Here is an 18084-nt window from a genome sequence, read left to right on the forward strand (position 1 = left end):
GTTGGATTCTTGTCCGGATTTGTTGCGGTCGAGAGAAACTACTTTTCACTTTCAAGGATAAGCAACTTGTGCAGTAATCCCTTTTATTTATCTGCTTTGGGAAATGCCAATACCTTTTACATCAATGCAATGATATTTTCATTCAACATTTTCGAATATTTTTAGCTGGCAGTTTGAAGAGCTATTAGTCTGATGCATTTGGGCTTGAATGCAAAAACTATTTTAAAGCATATTTAATCAGCTACCTGTTTTCATTTAGGGCTTCTTCGAATTTAAGATTCATACACGTGCTGCATTTAAAGCTTACCTCCCAGATGGCAAACTAGTTGCATCCAGATAGAAAGGATTCCACAATGTGAAACATGGTAAACATACTTTCCCCATCACCCATCGCCCGCCGGCCAGTCCGGGTTTTTGTTTCCATGTTAAAGTTCCGGCTGCAATGTGCTCGGCAATCCCTGCCAGGCGTCGAAGTTTGAATGGAAATGAGATGGAACTTCCACTTAACCATCAGTCGTATTGGAAGCCGTGCGAGGACCTCTGGGCATCCGTCGCACACACAGAATGCGAGAAATTCTTAATGCGGATAATTTGCTGGGCTGGCGACAAAAGCGCAGGAAGTGTTACACATGGCTGCATAAAATGTGTGTTTTTGGAGGAAAAACACCGGGAAAACTGACAGATAAAGGTAAAGCCATGGAATGCCAGCCAGCAGCCAAATGCGGAAGGCATTGGTCAAAGTTGGCTGCCCTTGGCTGCCGGGTGATATATGCTGGGATGTGTATTTATAGCTAACCAGCTCATTTCCCATGCAACTTTTTGTTTTGCCACCGTTTGCTTGCCCTTAAAAAGTTCGAACGTGCCACCGGGGGATGGGTATATATATATGGGTATAGGTACACCCGCCAGTTGCGGATTATATTAACAACCATGGCAGATTTATGCCGCAGTTATGCACTTCTTGGCGTTCCTTACAGCTGCCTTAACAGCTCATTGGGCGGTTGGGGAATCCAACGAAACACCTGAGCTCCTTTTTCGCGCGAAATGTCCTTGGCTTACGTTGCGGCGCAATGTCATTGTTGTTTTGAATCAAACGCATTAAAAATTTATTGAATTTATTTTCACGAGCTTGTCTCCGTGTTTCGTGTTCCTTGGCAGCCGTGCCATTCGACTTGGTTGCTGCTCCTGCTCCTGTTCTTCATCCACTGCACTTAAGCTTAGTTTTCCAGTTCACCGGGGGGATGGCGTTTGCTTATGCAGCTTGATGTCTCACAAATCGCACCATTAAATGCAATGACAGGACTAAGGCCGGGCACTCGGCAAGTGTCAATCAAAAGCAATTAACAGGATTCGAAAAATCCTGGCGAAAGACACTCGTAACGAGGAAGCAGGACTTGAGGAGATGGATTGTGATGTGATGACTCTTTTGGCCTCTCTTCGCTTGGTCGGGAACTTAATTTATAAACATTTTGAGGTATTTTTTAGCACTCATACAATAGCATTATTCCCTAAAATCAAATATACATTGATTTTTCCCCAGTATTACCTTTCCAAATTCAATGGAAATTCGTATATTTAGACCAGACCAGAAAGCGCGCATCTTTCAATTGTTTCCATTTTCATTTTATTCATCGTTATACAATTCGTTCTAGCAACTAAAGAAAATAATATTATGCAGACGCCTCCGTCAAGGGAAAATCATGAGAATAATCGAGAGAAGGACGTAAATGCTCATCGACTGGCGGAGCGCCTTGAACAGTGCTCCTGGCTACAGTTCCTTTTTGGATGTCCTTCACGCGCACCAAGGAGCAGGGTATGGATTTCGGGGCAAATCATAAATGAATAACAATTTCCGAATTACAATATCGGGCCGTTTCGATGGAGATTCTTATCTGGGCGATGGACGGTGGACGGAGGTTGGTCAGTAGACGAACTTTTTCTGCTCCCCGTAGAGCGACTCGTAGAGGGAGGGGGCCAGGTGCTCGGCCAGGAAGATCTGCAGCCGCTCGCTGGATGTCACTGGGGTGTAGCGGGCCATGGGGAAGGTCCTGGTCACGGCATCGATGAGAACGCGCAGCGTGGGCTGGATATCGGCCGCCTGGAATTGGAGAAGGTGCGGATTAAACACTCGTTAGCCAACGGACACAGGGATGGTGGGGGAGGGGACTGGGAAAAGGGGTTGCCTGGGCACTCTCACCTGGCGCGAATACTTCTCCACCGATGTCATGGCCGCCTCGTAGTAATCCTCGCCGTAGGTCTTCTTCTGCTCCGAGGAAAGCTGGTTCCACATTTGCTTGGCCTGCGAAAAATACGGTGGAATGGGGAAGGATGGGTTGAAGCCAAGTTAATGAGTTCTTAGCAAACTGTTTTAGCAGTCCCCGCTGCTTGGGAATAGTTATCATATCGTAAAAAACTAAAAGCATGAAAAGTCTGATCCACGTGGAAAAAACTGGTTGTAAAAGTTTGGTTAATATAAACATATGAATACTTTGCGCACTTTCCTCGTTTCACTAGTTTTATGCTTAATTTAAACTTTATAAATGCTTCTAAGTGAAAAATTTAAATATTTTGTTATATTTTAGTTATATTAGTTTGTTTAGGAGGAACTTTAACTTCGCGTGTAATGTTCAATGTATCCTTATGCTGGTTTGCCATTAAAAGGACCTCCATCGATTGAAAATTTCTCCCAATGCAGTCCATTAGTAGCTGCATACCCGAGCAATGGGGCCATTATTCTGTCCTCACCTGGTCACGCAGCTCGGTCTCGTTCAGCCAGCCGTTGCCGGGTGCAAATTCACCGGCAGCCACCACGGACACGTCCACTCCCCGGGTGCGCATCTCCTGGCGCAGACAGGCGGCGAAGCAGTCCACGGCCGCTTGGGTGGCACACTGGATTCCCCGGACGGGAGATGGCACGCGATTCAGGCCGGAGGTCAGGAAGACGACGCGACCATGGGCACGGCGAACCAGGGGCAGGAAGATTTGGGTTAGCCGAGCGGAACCTGAAACGTTTGAAAACTAAGATTTCAGACAACATCCATGACAGGGTGGCGCCCCACTTACCCAAAAGGTTGAGGTCCAAGCTCTTGCGAAGCACGGCAAATGGAATCCACTCGAGTTCACCTAAAGCTATCCAGTGGGCGCAGTGCACCACAGACCACAATCCTTCGGCGCCGTGGGGCAAGTGCTGCGACACATAGCGGGCAGCTTCCAGGATCTAAGCAACGGATATGGTTGTGAACTCGGCTAAAGGTTTAGGGCTACCAGATTGGAAAAGCATAAGGAAGCGATTTTTCATGGAAGAGTGTTGCTCTTCCTGCTTATTGTCTCCTTTTCGTTAAATAAGGAGAGAGCTTTTCCTTTTTTTCTCCTTTTTTAGTGGAATAAGAAGCGTGCACAACTTTCCACGAAAAAAAGGCTCACAAATTTCAAATTCTACGCATACCGATTGAAGCTCTTTCTTAAGCGACACTCAAGCTAATTGCTATATCACTCCAGTTGGTGGTTGTCATGGATAAGCCTATCGACTCAGCTAAAAGCTCAGGACATGCCGCCTGTGTAGACTTACAGTTTTCTCCGATGTGACGTCCAAGTGCAGCAGCTTCATGCGTCCCGAGGTCTCCTCCTTGAGAATCTTGGCCTCGTCCGACTCCTCGATGGGCGTGTTGAATCCTGCGTAAACGGTGAAGCCCAAGTCGTCCAGTTTCTTGGCCAAGTACCAGGCCAGGGGAGCCTCGCAGCCAGTGATTAGCACGCCCTTGCCCGAAGCCGAAACCTGAAAGGTAAGAAAAGGGACGGCTAAGATTAGGTATGGTTCAATTAAACATTCTAGCTTAGTATAAATCGTTTTATTACATTTAATTTGTTTATACAAACAAGCGGTTTTAATACAAAATGTTTCCCAACCTAACAGAGATACCAAATTAGTTTTCATTATAAATTCTTAAATATTTCTTGAGCAATTTAGAATTTAATTTGCGTATATTTATTGCCGTTTAACTATTTAACATTGTTTGAATAATATCCTGTGATATTTTATTATTATATTCATCTCTTGAACTTACAAAGGAGAATAATATAAAATATTCGAAATATATTTACTTTAATATAAGAGTGTAGCATAAGGTGAATGGATTGATTTTGGAACGTTGAACTCTTCAGGCAATTAACGTTCGGTAATTATGGCGCCAATTAGCTGACAATTGAGCCGTGGCATTCTGTTTGATTTTGAGATGAAGTATCAAGTTTTCGTTGGGTGTGGTCTCTGAAGTTTCACCTTTGGCCCAGCCGAAGCGCCGTCTGTGGGCCTTAAGTCCGCTCACTTAAAAGTCGTGTCACAAACTGGGCTCAGACGTCCGCGAGTTGGCAACTTTGTCGAAGGCTCTTTGAGCTCGCCCCCACAAGAAGCGGCCTGCTTTCGATTTCAAAGCGAAAGTCCGGCGTGGTGCGGAAGGACTCCCACTCGGGGTGGGAGTGCTACCATCTGGGGCTGGGTGTGAGAGCTGGGATGGCTGTCGCAGATATTTGTTTAAGTTCATCACGGCTTGAGACGACGCCGCCGATGATGATGCTGATGCTGATGGAAAGTTGAAGTGGGCGAGCAGGAAGACGTGTGCTCACTAGGACATCCGCTTTAGACACGCGCTCCAGTCAGTCAACTTCTTTCTTTCGGTCTCCGTCTCCCTGGATTCTGCGGGCGGGGATAGTGTCATATCCATCATGCCATTACCCCATATAGTTCGCCTCGATTCGAGTGGGGTTGGCTCCAGTGTGCGTCAATCGGGTTCGAACGAGGAAAAGGAGGTGGACGGCTACTCATTGTTCGGGCTATTAAACTGTTATAAAGTGCTCGTAAAATTGTGGAAAAAAATAAGAGGAATCGGGCCAGCACGGGTGTATTATTATTGGCCGTGCTGTTGACACCCATTAAGACTGGCCGACATTTTATTGTGGCCATAAGTGTTTGGCTTATCGAAATCTGTTGGCCGTTGTTTGGCGTTAATAAAAACACAAACACTCGACGGTGGGCGGTTGGCGGTTGGCTTCTTTGCCGCACACGCCCACCCACCCACAGAATCCTGTCAAAGTTTCCCGCAAGTTATGTCCCTTCGGTTTTTACGGGAATCTACTTTAGATATAGTACTACAACGCTGATGCAAACTTTGGGCCAACTTTAGCACTAAAAATGCACGGGGCATTCTTCGTCCTTAGTTCCTTGGGCTGCCACCCCAATTTATTGCGGTTCAGCACAAATTACTTTAAACTTTTGCTGCAACTAAAAACAGCAACTGACTTAACGGAATTGAGCAATTAAAGCGCAGCAAAAAGCAGCAATAAAGGCAAAATATAAAAAACCCCAAGCAGCTAAATGTTTAGAGTCTATTAAATTGCATTGGGGGAAACCAGAAATTGTGGCAGCTTCTTCTGAAGAAATGCGATGGAAAAACAAGGGATTGCCTTTGCCAAAGAAAATGTACTGAGGAAAGCTGGGAAGCTGCTGTATTCCTTAGCTTCCCGATTATCAAAGCAGTTATAACTTTTGCAAGAAAAACATTTAATTACCGACCGCTTAAGCATTTGACCTTTTCAAAAAGGGTAGTTCAATTAAAAGTTTCAGTTCAGCGGAAAGAAATTCGCACAATTGTATATAATGCAGGAAGATATACTGACATGATTGAATATCTTCAATCGCAATAAGTTTTAAATTGATATATCGGGATTACTTATGTCTCTGAAGTTTAGAAGTATAAATTATCTCACCCAAGAAGGCAAATATATGTTTTTCATATTCTAATTTATAAATTATATTTAGTACATATTGGCTAATATCTAGGATAAGGATATGACAGGATATACAGATTGAGTTTGAACAGTGTGAAAATCCGACACTTAATGCTTAAAATGACAACGGTTACTTTTGAGTGCATTATAAAAATCCGCCCACTGAATGGATTTTGTGCTGCTGTTGGCCATTCGAGATGGCCATTCACCCAGTTTCAACATTTGTTCACTTCTGGCGGGTGGCTTTAACAGCTTCTCCCGGTGCTCAACAAGGATACCGGGGCAAAAAAGAGAGAATTTCGACAGTGCAGTGTCTACGTGCGAGGCATGAAAGAGTCGCCCCCTTGACGCAACCGCGTGCCTCTTGCCACCTGCCACTTGCCACTCTCCGCTGCTTTCTGCTTTCCACCTGCCACCTGCCCATTTGGCCACCTTCTCCAACGCCTGACATCGCACCTCTGGGCGAACACGACGGCTTGCGGTTTTTATAAAGCAATCCCGAAATAGAACCCAAGTTGCATGCACCCCGAAATAGAGCGCGGTGGAAGTTTGGGGTGAACTGGCGGGGCGGAAGGCCACATGGGTGGCAGGTGCATGTCAGACATTCCGTTTAACTGAGCACTTGGGTCGGAAATGCATGCCGAGCACTGGAAGCGAGTAAGTCAATAAGGAGGCGTGCCAGGATCCCTATTCCTTCCCACACACACACACATATCCTTCGGCTGCACTTTGTGCTTTAGCAATTTAAATGCATCCTTTATTGCATTTTAATTGCGGGCAACTGGAAGTGGAAGATTTATTCGCTGACCAGGAGCAGCAGGTGCTATCTGCGGTTGTGTTACCCCGAAAAGCGGAGCTTTTTACGCGCACTTTTAGCCACGCGGATGATAAATGGTCGCGGGGCACGCGATTCACCGCCTGCAGCTGCTTTTCGCGCACTCATTACCTCCGGCTTACGTACACCGCGGCGTATGCGTAATATTTATATAATGCATTATGCTGGCCAAGCCAAAAGGGCCTTCTGTGTCTCCTGTGCGGAAGTTAATGTGCAAACTGCTCTAAGTCAGCCGACATGGACTCTGTGTGGCAGGAATTGCGAACGCCATCAAATGGCGGGGAAGTGGCGAAAGTGTTGGAGCAACTCTTTTGCCCCCTTTTCCACCATCTGCTGCTGGCGTGGCACGTGTGGCAGCGTGGGCGAGCTGAAAGTTACGAGTGTAAAATGTAAACAACAATAGGAGGAGTCCGAACCAGACTCATGAACATGCCAACAGTGCCTTCATTTGCGTGAATAAATTTATGACTGTCCAGGGGTGCAAAAAACACACCGCTTCCTATTTCGAGGATAATGCGGAAGCGTGGGCTGTGGCGTGAACTGCGTAAAAGTTGTGAAAATATGTTGACCGGAAGCTAGCCCACTCGCTCAGGATCAATAGGTGGGTATTTCATTTCTTAGAAAATTACGGCCATCATAATAAATATATATTAATTTTGTTGTTGAACTAAGTTATATACTCGTATAAGCTGGCTTCAAAATTTATATTAATTATTACTCAATCTCAATTGCAAAACTGTAAAAAATTTGATTTTCGCTTGGTTGATATTTTGCGCATTTCCAATGGCCGCTAGTAATTGAAAAACTTTGACTGGCCAGTCATAAACTGAATAAATAACCAGGAAGTTAAATAATAATAAACCAGTTTTATTATTGTACTTCCGGGGCGGAATTAGTGCTCGCAATAAATAAAATGAGTATCGAAGTAAACAGATTTCATTCCGTGCCGAGGAACTATTGAACCCCTTTCGATGTCGGACAATGAGCCAGGCTGATGGCCGCTTATCGGTGGCCAGAGCTCTGCTTTTATTATCTTATTTTTATTTTGCCGTCCATCGCCGTTTGCGCTCCAGCTCCAGCGTCCTGTGTCCTGGCGTTATCCTTGCAGACGCATAAACCTCTCAAGAAAACGGGGCACGCTTGACCGCTCAAGAGGCCCCAAATAAATCTACATAAGCGAAATGGTGCAGCTTCGGCGGAGTGGGAGTCGCTTGGAGTCTAAGTGAAAAATGGCAAACAAACCGCATACAAATTGTCCTCGCTGTGTCACCATTCCCAGGACTCAACTGGGCGGTATCCTTTGTGAACAACGAGGCGACGAAATGTGGCCAAAAAAAAAAAAGAAGAGAGAAAGCAAGAAATGCGAAACAAAGAGAGGCACGCACACGCATGCACGCATATTAAATCAGTGGCTAAAAATAGACAGCGAATAAAATACGGCCAACAGAGAGGGAGAGTGTGGTCGAGAGTGGTGGCCAAAACTCGAGGGGAAACCCCTCACCCAACAGAAGTATAAATTAACTAAAAAACGGAGGTGGTCGCTGGGCGGTTGGCAAACATAAATGACAGAGAAAGACGGGCGCCAAAAGTCATTGAACGTATTAAGCTGTAATAAATTAATTAACCGGAAAGTTAAAAACCATTTCTGTGTTTTGCTTTCCTGCACACCATCGCCCCGATCCGATACACGCACGAGGTATGGTATCCTGTTGGCGTGCGGCGCTCGCAGGACCTCCGCCAACTTCACGGCGTCGGCATTAAAGGCTTTTCGCATTGCGCATACGACGCGTTGTACCCAAGGAGACCTAGGCCAATTTGCAGCCTGTTTCCCTTATTCCTGTCGCCCCACGTTTGCGCCTGTGTGTTGGTTAGACAGATACAGTCGTACACACATACACACATGGGTGTGTGGGTGCCAGGACACGTTCGTGCGTTAGTGTGTGTGCGTGTGTGTGAAGCAGGCAACACGCAAAGCTTTGACTTTGTGCCAAGCCAGCCATTATGGCAGCTCAGCCTGTTAGCCAACATCTCTGGCCGGGTGTTTAAACGAAGGATTAGACGGAGCACCCTTCTGCCGTATGGAAATTTATCTGTATTTAAATTCCCATTGTATCCGGTCGAAAAATGATGCCCCTGGCAATGGCTGTTAATTAAAATATAGTGTAGCAGGTCCTGCAGTGAAACAAGGAAACAAGGACTGAAACAGGATTGAGAGCAGGGTACTATTTATACTACCAGGCTATTAGAAGTAAACGGGTAGGTAAAAGTCAATGCAGTTAAAAATATATATGGCTAAAAATAAAACAAATTTATATGGCCGTGTGGTTCAGCGATTGTCTAATGACCTATATAGTATTATAACTAAAATTAAACACTCATTTAGATATTGAGCCATAGTTTCAAGAAGAATGTTGTAGATATTTTTGTAATATATGGATAATATATGAATCATATGACAGCTATTTGATATATAAAAGAGTTGTATTATTTGGGTTGCTTAATAATCAATTATAGTTTTGAATTATTTATTTAATAATATGTTATTTATTGATTTATGCATAATTTTTCGGATTTTTGCATCGTTTTTTTTCGAATTTTCCAAACTTTTTACCATGTGTAAGTTTTGTAAGAGTTTTGGATTTCCCAAATTGATTTAGTTGGAAATCCATTTACGGCTAATGAATGCCTACGATTAGGATTGTAGCTGGAAAACAGTGTCATATTGTTGCGAACGTGAAATGCGAAATGAACTGGCTGCCAATCAATTGTGCGGCAGCTTTGTCCGCAATTTACTCACATTCGGTGACCTTCGACCTTTTGGCTGCCGAAGCATGATGTGCGATGCGCGCTGGCTGCACGGCTGCCTCGGCTGCAGTTGGTTTTTAATTTAACTAAAGTGCGCAGCAAGGCAAGCAAAGAACTTTCCAGGGTTTGGCTGGCGGTCGGGGGTCGGGGGTCAGGGGTCAGAGGGCAGCTTGAGTTGTCAAGGCGATTTAATGGTGTGCAATTCTAAGAAACGCAATGCGCGTTTTCGAATCCCACGTCCAATGTCCCATGTCCCAGCTCACAGCTCACAGCTCAAAGCTCCCATCTGCCGCGTCCTTCATTTTCAGCCATTGTCAGGCCGAGCACGCCATTGCCATTTCTGAATGTCCTCAGTGTATTTATGTGTGTGTGCTTGCATGTGTGTGTGTGAATCAACAGGCCACGCGCAACACCATAAAACCGAAACAGAAAACGGTGGAGTATATGTATCCGTTGGATACAAAGGAGAACGCAGTGCGGCCACCAATGGGCAAAAACAAGCGAACGCAACTTCGCACATAATGAGTTTTTATGGCCTGCTAGCGAGCACCGTCCTTTATATAGCCTTCACTGGTCCCGAGATTGGTGCCCAGGGATACCCCAGCCAGCTTCCAACTGCTGGGTCCCTCCACCATCATCATCCACATCATCATCATCACCACCATCTTCATTGCCGCTTCCTAATTGCGAATGCACTCGCTCCCATCGTTGACATAGCAGTTCTTGCACTACTTTTTTTTTCTCCGTGCACGACACACGAATCAGCGTAAAATTTGTCTACCGCCAAAGTTTTATGGAACTGTAACTGCGACAAAGTGTGCTGCAGTGGGACTGTACGGAAGCTGTCCCATTGGAGCAAAAACCCAGGGAGCTAAGTAGATGGTTTGCTGGGTAATAAACAGGACTCGGGCACCAGGACATTGTTGCAGATGTCGCTGTCGCATACACTAAGAAAAAAGTTTGTATTTGCATATGAAAGGAAATGTTTGGCCAAAAACAATGCATTTAATTTTAATTGTTACAAACATTATATTTATAAAAGGGGGAGAAAATACAAAGATTTGTGGACACTACGATTTAGAAAAGAATCTTTTCTTATAATATGGCTAAACATAAAATAAAATTGTTAAAAATAATTTGTATTTTTATATCCTTTATAGAATTGAAGCTGTGTTTAAAATCCATTGGCACAGTGTTGCAGCTGCTTTTCTATCTGAGTGACTGGATCAGGACTCAGTCGTAACCGAAAAACTGGTGGGTGGATCAGCTGCGGATTCACCTGGCGGAGATGGACAGTTTTGTCGGGCAGTTCCTCCGCTGAGAGCTTCAAGATCCCCGGACATTCAATTACATTTCAAAATGGCATTGGGATTGCGACTGGAGTTAGGCGGGGGCGGACATAGAGGGGGCGTGTTGCAGTGGGCGTTGCTGATGTTGAGCAACTGCTCATTAGCGTGGCTCACACGAAGCTATTAATTCAATTATTTACACTGTTTCTGGCAGCTGACAAGCCGCACACCCATTTCCATTTCCATCGCACATCACCCATCGCCCATCTCGTGTCTTGTTCCGGGAAACTGTTGCGCTTCGCCCGAGGAAAGTTCCCAGACCCCCAGGAGAGATGATGGGGCAAATGGAGTGGAATGGGATCGAGTGGGGCGGGAAAGCGGATTGTCGACTTAATTATGCATATTAAGCTGGGTGTAATTTGCGTTGCAGAGCGGATCCACTGCCGAATTCGATCCAAAGCCGTCAGCCGTCTGCGGTCTGCAATCCTCGGATGCAGTTGCTCCTACCAGCTGCAATTTAGGCGGGCATAATAAGGGAATTACGTAACTCCAACGCGAGGGGGTGCGTGGGAGTGGGCGTTGCCGTCATCGGTGAGCATTTCATTAGCTGCGCATTTACATTTCATTGCACCCAATTTGTGCTGTCGCGTCAACAGTTGCCAACCCAACCCATAGCAACCCATCGCAGGCCATCCCAATCCCGCACTGAATTCACATCCTCCGAATCCCAGCGAATTTGTGTGCGTGCGTGTAATTTAATTCGATGGTCGTGCCATAAAGATGAATTGCACAACGTGATGTGCAAGGACAAACAGGCGATGGCAGCCATATCGCACACATAGGATGTGTCCAAGGGTCCACGAATGTTTCCAATAACTTTATCTACTCCGCACATGTAAATGTAAATGTTAATGCGAAACAAACGGCAGACAACAGAAATCGGGTTAATAGCTGAGGTCTGGCCAGGCCGAAAAGCTAATCAAAGGCAAGGATATTTCGTGTCCTTTCCTTCTTGCTTCCCTCTTTCTCAACAAAAAAAAAAGAGGAGTTCTGTTGCCGTGGCTAAAAATAGATGGCGACTTTCTTTCTGAAGGACGTTCACATTGTTGTTATGCAAATAATCCATCGAATGTCAGTGATATCAGCCATTTAGGACTTGTCTTAAGATGTTTGTTACAGTTAAGGACGAATTTTGAGCTTACAAATTCTGGGAAATAGAGAGATCAAACAATTGTTGATTTCGCGAAGGATTCCACAAAGGAGCTGGAGGTAAAAGTTGGCTTATTGGGAAGTGAGAGAATTATCTGATTGTTCCAAGAAAGCGTTGTAAAATGCATTAAATAAAACCATTTGTCAAATACACTGCAATTATACTGCAATTATACTGCAATTAACATAAAACTATACATAACTATTTTTAAGCAACCTTTTTATAAATTCCAAAGAAAGCAGAAAGAGCTGCCAAGTACAAATCCCGCGGAATAATCAACTAATTTCATTATCGTCCATTTAATGGGTTTTTCCTATTTTCGAGGAAGTGCCTGGCATTGTCCTTGACAAATCCTTGGTGAAACAAGACAGCTGATTCCTGCCGCCAGTCGCCGTGTCCCCTTTTTGCGGGTTTTGCATCTGCTGCCGTTGCTGTTAATTATCCTGCCGTCGTGCTTATTACCTTAATGTCGGGTTGCGCATCGCGTTGAGTGCGGCACAAGCAGCCTGCAATTGCCAGGACAATGCCATCCTGGCACCTGCAGTCCTGTCCACCGTCCGTCCGATACGGATACGCAGTGCCCAGGCACAGGACGATGGTTACGTGCCACGAATGGTGGCCACGGAGCTCGGAACTCTTATCCACCTGTAATTGCCAGGCAGCAAATGGCCAGTGTCACTACTCCTATACTCGTTCCCTGCTCCAAAGGAGGCTAATTAAAGTGCAGGCAAATTTGAATTATCTGCCGACTTCGTCGATGCCCCACAGTGATGGTCATGGATGTGCAACGAGGCAAATGGTGCGAAATCGAGAGATAACCTTATTGGATTTGATGGCTTTTCGTATACGCATTGTGGTAATTTGCGCAGTTAATGCGAGGATATTAGGGCAAATAATCCTATGGGGGGTTGGGGGGCACACACATGACCTGAGGGGCATTTCGGTTGAGCTGCTTAGAAGTTTAATTGAGCAAGGCGCCAGCAAACAGGATGTTGAAATAGAGCCTCCAAGGCTTTTAATATTTAATATCGAATCATGGAAGCAACTGAAACTAGAGGAAGGCGATGACTCGGCATTTCGTGGTTAAGTTATGCACAAGGAAAGGGTTGCAAAGTTGGTATATAGTGGATATCATGTACGCCTGGATAATCGGATTGTTAAGAATGCTTAACTATCTTAGTTTAGTTAAGTTAAGTTAACTAAGGTGTTTTGTTTGTTAGTGGTTTTTACTTCTCATGATTTTAACGACTGACTGCCTAATCAATCTTGTTTAAGAACGCACTTTAATATAATTGACTGTCTGCCGCAGCCTTAAAGTCTAAGAAAGTTCGAAAGTAGATTGAAATGACTAACAATTTACTAGATAGCTCCTACTCGGCAATTTTCGGTTGGTCTCAAGTGAATCACGACTCCACATTTTTCCTACTTGCGAATTTATATTCATTACCAAACCCTTTTCTTTCAGCAAGTTGTGCTCGGGTTTCCCCACCAGGACTGCTCCGCCTGCCTGCCTGCCTGCTTATTTATTTGTTTTCATTTTCATTTCCCGGCTGGCTGCCAGGCACAGTATAAGCCCTGAAATACCAGACGCAGGCAAATCCGAAGCCAAATCCATAGTCAAGGGTTTCCTGTGCATCCTCCTGCTCCATCTGCTCCTCCAGCTCATCCAGCTCCTCCTGCTCCTTCCTCCCCTCCGGCCTGGTTAAGCATAAGTTGACGACGTGCCTGCCGCAGGACCCTCTCCTTCCGCCGCCCATGTGGATATGGATTCTTTGCTGGCCCGACGACTATTTTTAGTGCCACTGATTTGTTTTGCCTAGTATTTGAGACCCTCCGTCGTCACTTGTGGTTTTGGCTTGGCACTTGTACCCGGCCAAAACGGAAGGGAAAAATAAAGACCGTTCCCGGCAGACAGAACCCCTAACTTATGGACGCCCGTGGCGCTGAAACCGAAACCGAAAACCCCAAGTCCAATACCAATCCCAATCCCAATCCTAGGCCCAAGCCCAAGCCCAAGACTCTCCGATCCTTTATGCGGTTTTCGACAGAATTGAGGATTAGAAAGTCTGCGAAGCGGGAGGACTTACCTTGACGAAGTGGTAGAAGAGCACGGCTCCCACGGTGGCCAGGGCGAACCAGACGAACACGGCGAAGGTCGAGATGCTGGAGATGTCCAGGGCGTGGAGCAGGTGCGATGTGACAATGGCCGCCGCCTGGCAGAACAGGAAGGGCATGAAGAGTCGCTCGAATATGTCCCAGGGAATCTCGTGTGACTTCTGTGGCAGTGCCGATATGGATCCTCGTCGCAAGGAGGCGCGTCGCGAGGCACGGCGCTAAAGGATGAAAGATAGATAGATACATACATATTAATCATATAGTATATATGCCGATTTAATTATTCATTTCATTGCAGCGCATTAGCATTTCAGTTTTCAGCTCTATAAATAGCCAGACAAAATAGCTGCGCATTGTTTGTTTGGGAAATATTTAAACAATTGTGGCAGCTCTCGTTTGTTTGTGTTTTGATCGATAAATAAGGCGAATATGCAAATTATTGCACGCACTCATTGTTTTTATTTCCACTGCGGAAAATCAAAGATATCCGCTTGCAAATATTCGCAGAAGTGCATTGAGTGCTTTCTTCTGCTTGACAGGTGTCCTGAGTTTTCCGGAATTGCCGAGAAAGCTGTGAAGTTTTATTTGGATTAGCCCGGAATTCGCTGGAAAACTCTGAGCGGCAGGCAATCTGTTGCCCGTCAATCGGGGAAAAGCTGATGAAAATCTTTTGCGATTTGCAATCCATACTATTTATTGACTCAGGACTTCCGATTTGGCGCTCTTTGAAATCGATAATACTTCTGCTCAATGTTCGACTTCAGTGGCCGATGAAATGGTCGAGCACATATTTGCCAACAACAATACATCATCGGGCATTTCATTAAAGCTAACCAATTGCAGCCACAGGATCCGGAAACGACCACAAGCACTTACAGCAACCAATATGCTTGCATTTATCAGACGCTAACCCACACATTGACATTGACGTATAGCAATTACACATGACGTGCACAATACGCTCGAAAAAGTGTGGGAAAGCCACTGGAAAATGGGCTGGCAAGAGGCACCCTTGGCCGCCCCTTTTGGCCATTGGCCATAAATCAACGACAGTGCGAAATAATCAAATGGTGGCATCTGCATAAATACAGAAGCCAATTGATTTATTCGGCCCGAAAATAAAGCAATTCCATTTCGCTTGCTTCGACTATTTTTCGTGCGCCGGATTTGTAAAATTGCCGGATCTATTTATACCTCCTAGTGCTGTCTGGAATATCAAAAGGAAATCAACCATGTCATTTCGGATTGCTTTCGTCATCCGGCGACCTTGCCACCAATTTTGGGACTTAGCTTGCCACAGATACGTGAGTGTATACTCGGAGTATTATATGTGACTAATGCCGCCATTCTGTAAGTGGCCTACATATGGGCGACAATTTCGATCCGATCTATATATGTACATATAGATGTACATATATGCACTTGCCGGTTCAGATATATCTATATTTATGTGTATTTATGTACGATTTATGTACTTAATGGGGTCGCTCAGCTGCCAAGAAATCGGTATATGTCTCCAAGCTTATTTTTATTATTAATAAAGATATGGATATTTATTTTTAGATGATGCGGACGAATTAAATGGAATGGAAAGTTCTAGCATTGCAAAAATACTCGCACTGAAAATGTATTCGATGTGTATTTCGTTTGGAAAAAGTCCAATCCATTCTGGAATGTCCATAATCGTTTGCCTCAATGTCAAGACTTTTATTGTGCAAATCTGACTATAATGTAGTCATACTTTAGGTTCCACTTAATGCCAGACAGGCGGTAGAATTTTGACAAGTCTCTGGCGGAACACTTAAGTTTTACATCTAGCATTTTGCATCTAGCATTTTGCATCTTTCAATTTCTAGTGGCTCGCACGTACGTTGACCCACTTGGATCGTGGCCATTAAGTGAATTTTTGTAATTAATTTGGCGGCCCGTTTTGAACACCGCATGACTTCCTGCCTGTCGGCTCCTTCGTTGCCGCCAAAGGATATCCCTTTTCTTTTGCGGCCAAAATGGGCGTGGTTGTGCCAGAGACTGGAGTTTGTGTATTGGCATTTCTGGGTTAAGCTAACTGGGCTAAGTGTGTGCCATATAAGGTACACACAAGCGCGGCGACAATAAATTTGGCCTGCGTAAACATGGCCACAAATGGCTTTTTTGCCGCAGGCTAGATTTCACTTACCATATTGTTATCGAAGACCTGCATGACGGATGCTGATGATGGTGGCGCTGGGCGAATGTGGACTTTCACGCACTTTCCCAAGGAGTTGGGCAGTTTTCGTAGTCTTAGAGTATAATATATCCGGTGCTCGAGTTTCAGATATTTTGCATATATTATATATTTTCAAGATAGATTATCCGCAGCGGTACGGTTTGGGGGCCCGTGGCCTGGGCGCTCTGAGACACGGCGTGGCACTAAGCGGTACGATCGAGTGGCGCTGCCTGCAGCCGCCGAAAAATTTCGCTCGCCGATCGACGATCTCTGCCGCTGCCGACGGCGACGGCGACGTCGACTTCAAGTTCTGTTGTATTTCAAAATGCTGCAAGCAGCAAATTGTCGTTTTGATTTTTTAAAAATATATCTGAAGTATGTGCAGACATGCGTGTGAGCGATACACATACATACAGCATATGTGTGCTGGCATGCCTATTCAGAATAATAAATATATTTAAATATTTGTTGCTCTTGGCGCTGCCCCACTGAAGCCGCCGCAGCATCGATGATTATTTTTCCACAGCGGAAAACAGAAAAAAAAACATCCGAATGTGCAGATACATTTGTTAAAATATTCTTTTTGGCTCATTTGAATATTGCTTCAAAATGGCCCTAGTTTTGAATACACACAGTTTATGCGCATAAATAGTATGTGTGCAAACGCCAAAAGTCGCATTCTTAACCCCACGGCGAATAGATTTCTGTTGTATGTTTCACTGTGACGTCATTGTCACTGTTGTTTACACTCGCGTTATTGTTAATTTGCAAATTGCATTTTCATATACATTTTTTTTTTAATTCCCAGCTCTTTGCTGCATTTTGTATGCTTTCATTTCGGTTTTATTTGTGGGCCGATGTTGGGAAAATTGGAAAATTGCATAAATAAACCATGACCCTCTGGGTCAGAGGGGGGGTTGGGGTTCAGGAAAATGCGGGCCACGTGTGGGTAAAAAATCATTCAACTTCAGCCACGAGAAATGGTGAAATAAAATGCAATAAATGACCATTTGCAATCTCGCCCAGCAACCAATAAAATGAAGCAAATAAAAGAGTGCTGCAATCATGTTTACGCTCCAAAATAAGAATTTAAATGATTCCAATTAAAAATGCACCAGTTATATAAGAAGAATATGTTTGTTTAATTTAAATGTCCTTTTAACTCTTTTAAGAGACTTGAAAGTATATAGCTTGCAATTTCATTTAAAAGGATCTGAAAACAATCCATTGGTTTGGTATTGGTATCTTTTTCAAGTTTAAGATTCATTTGGTGATAAACCTACATTCACTGGAATCCATAGAGGATATCTGATAGTCGACGAAATGCCATTCTCGTATAATTTACTTGCTTTAAATACTCGATTTTTATGTTTTCTCGCATTGTTTATGCATGTTTGTGTCCAACAATATATTATTGTTATGCATAGAATTTGTTGAGTAGCTATTCTGCATGAATATAGACAGTGCCATAAATTGACGTCTATATTGGAGCTTTGCATATATACAAAAATCTATATATAATGAACAAAATTGTTTGCTACCCAGCCAATGGAAGCATTTGCCCGTGCATCTATACAAAATCGGTTTTTTGTATTTTTTTCAAAGGCGGCTGCGTTGTCAGTCAATGTAGCCAAATTAACAAACGAACAGCGATTTTTTTTTTTTTCGTATGCGTGCCACCAAAAGTTGTTGACTCTTTCGAATTGTCATGCATTTTAAAAATAGGCGCAGCAAAAATATTCTGGACATCGTTGCGCACTTTGAAATATACGAAAGAAGATTTATGGTTCACAGTACTTTTGTACCAAAAAATCATAAGCAAACCAAAAAGCAATCAATCAAA

The 18084-nt window shown here is 44.3% G+C and overlaps 1 protein-coding gene across 1 annotated transcript; it reads right to left on the reverse strand.

Moving 5' to 3' along the window:
- Positions 1-1601: 1601 nt before the first annotated feature.
- On the reverse strand, positions 1602-16499 carry LOC6734085 (D-beta-hydroxybutyrate dehydrogenase, mitochondrial). Its single transcript, XM_016182273.3, has 7 exons — positions 16212-16499; positions 14008-14253; positions 3569-3775; positions 3064-3217; positions 2746-3002; positions 2198-2299; positions 1602-2098 (listed from the first exon to the last, which is right to left on the reverse strand). The coding sequence occupies exons 1-7, from the start codon at positions 16233-16235 to the stop codon at positions 1922-1924; spliced, it is 1167 nt and encodes a 388-aa protein (XP_016027083.1). The 5' UTR covers positions 16236-16499; the 3' UTR covers positions 1602-1921.
- Between the last annotated feature and the right edge of the window lie 1585 nt (positions 16500-18084).

Source organism: Drosophila simulans, chromosome 2R (genome assembly GCF_016746395.2).
Source record: "Drosophila simulans strain w501 chromosome 2R, Prin_Dsim_3.1, whole genome shotgun sequence".
NCBI classification, from domain to species: domain Eukaryota; kingdom Metazoa; phylum Arthropoda; class Insecta; order Diptera; family Drosophilidae; genus Drosophila; species Drosophila simulans.

Bases quoted from the DNA above. Each gene is read 5' to 3' on its own strand.
- LOC6734085 (XM_016182273.3), bottom strand. From the start codon at position 16,235: ATGCAGGTCTTCGATAACAATATG. The intron at 14,254-16,211 runs GTAAGTGAAATC...TTCATCCTTTAG, and splicing joins AGGTCTTCGATAACAATATG to CGCCGTGCCTCGCGACGCGC. The intron at 3,003-3,063 runs GTAAGTGGGGCG...CAAACGTTTCAG, and splicing joins CTTGGACCTCAACCTTTTGG to GTTCCGCTCGGCTAACCCAA.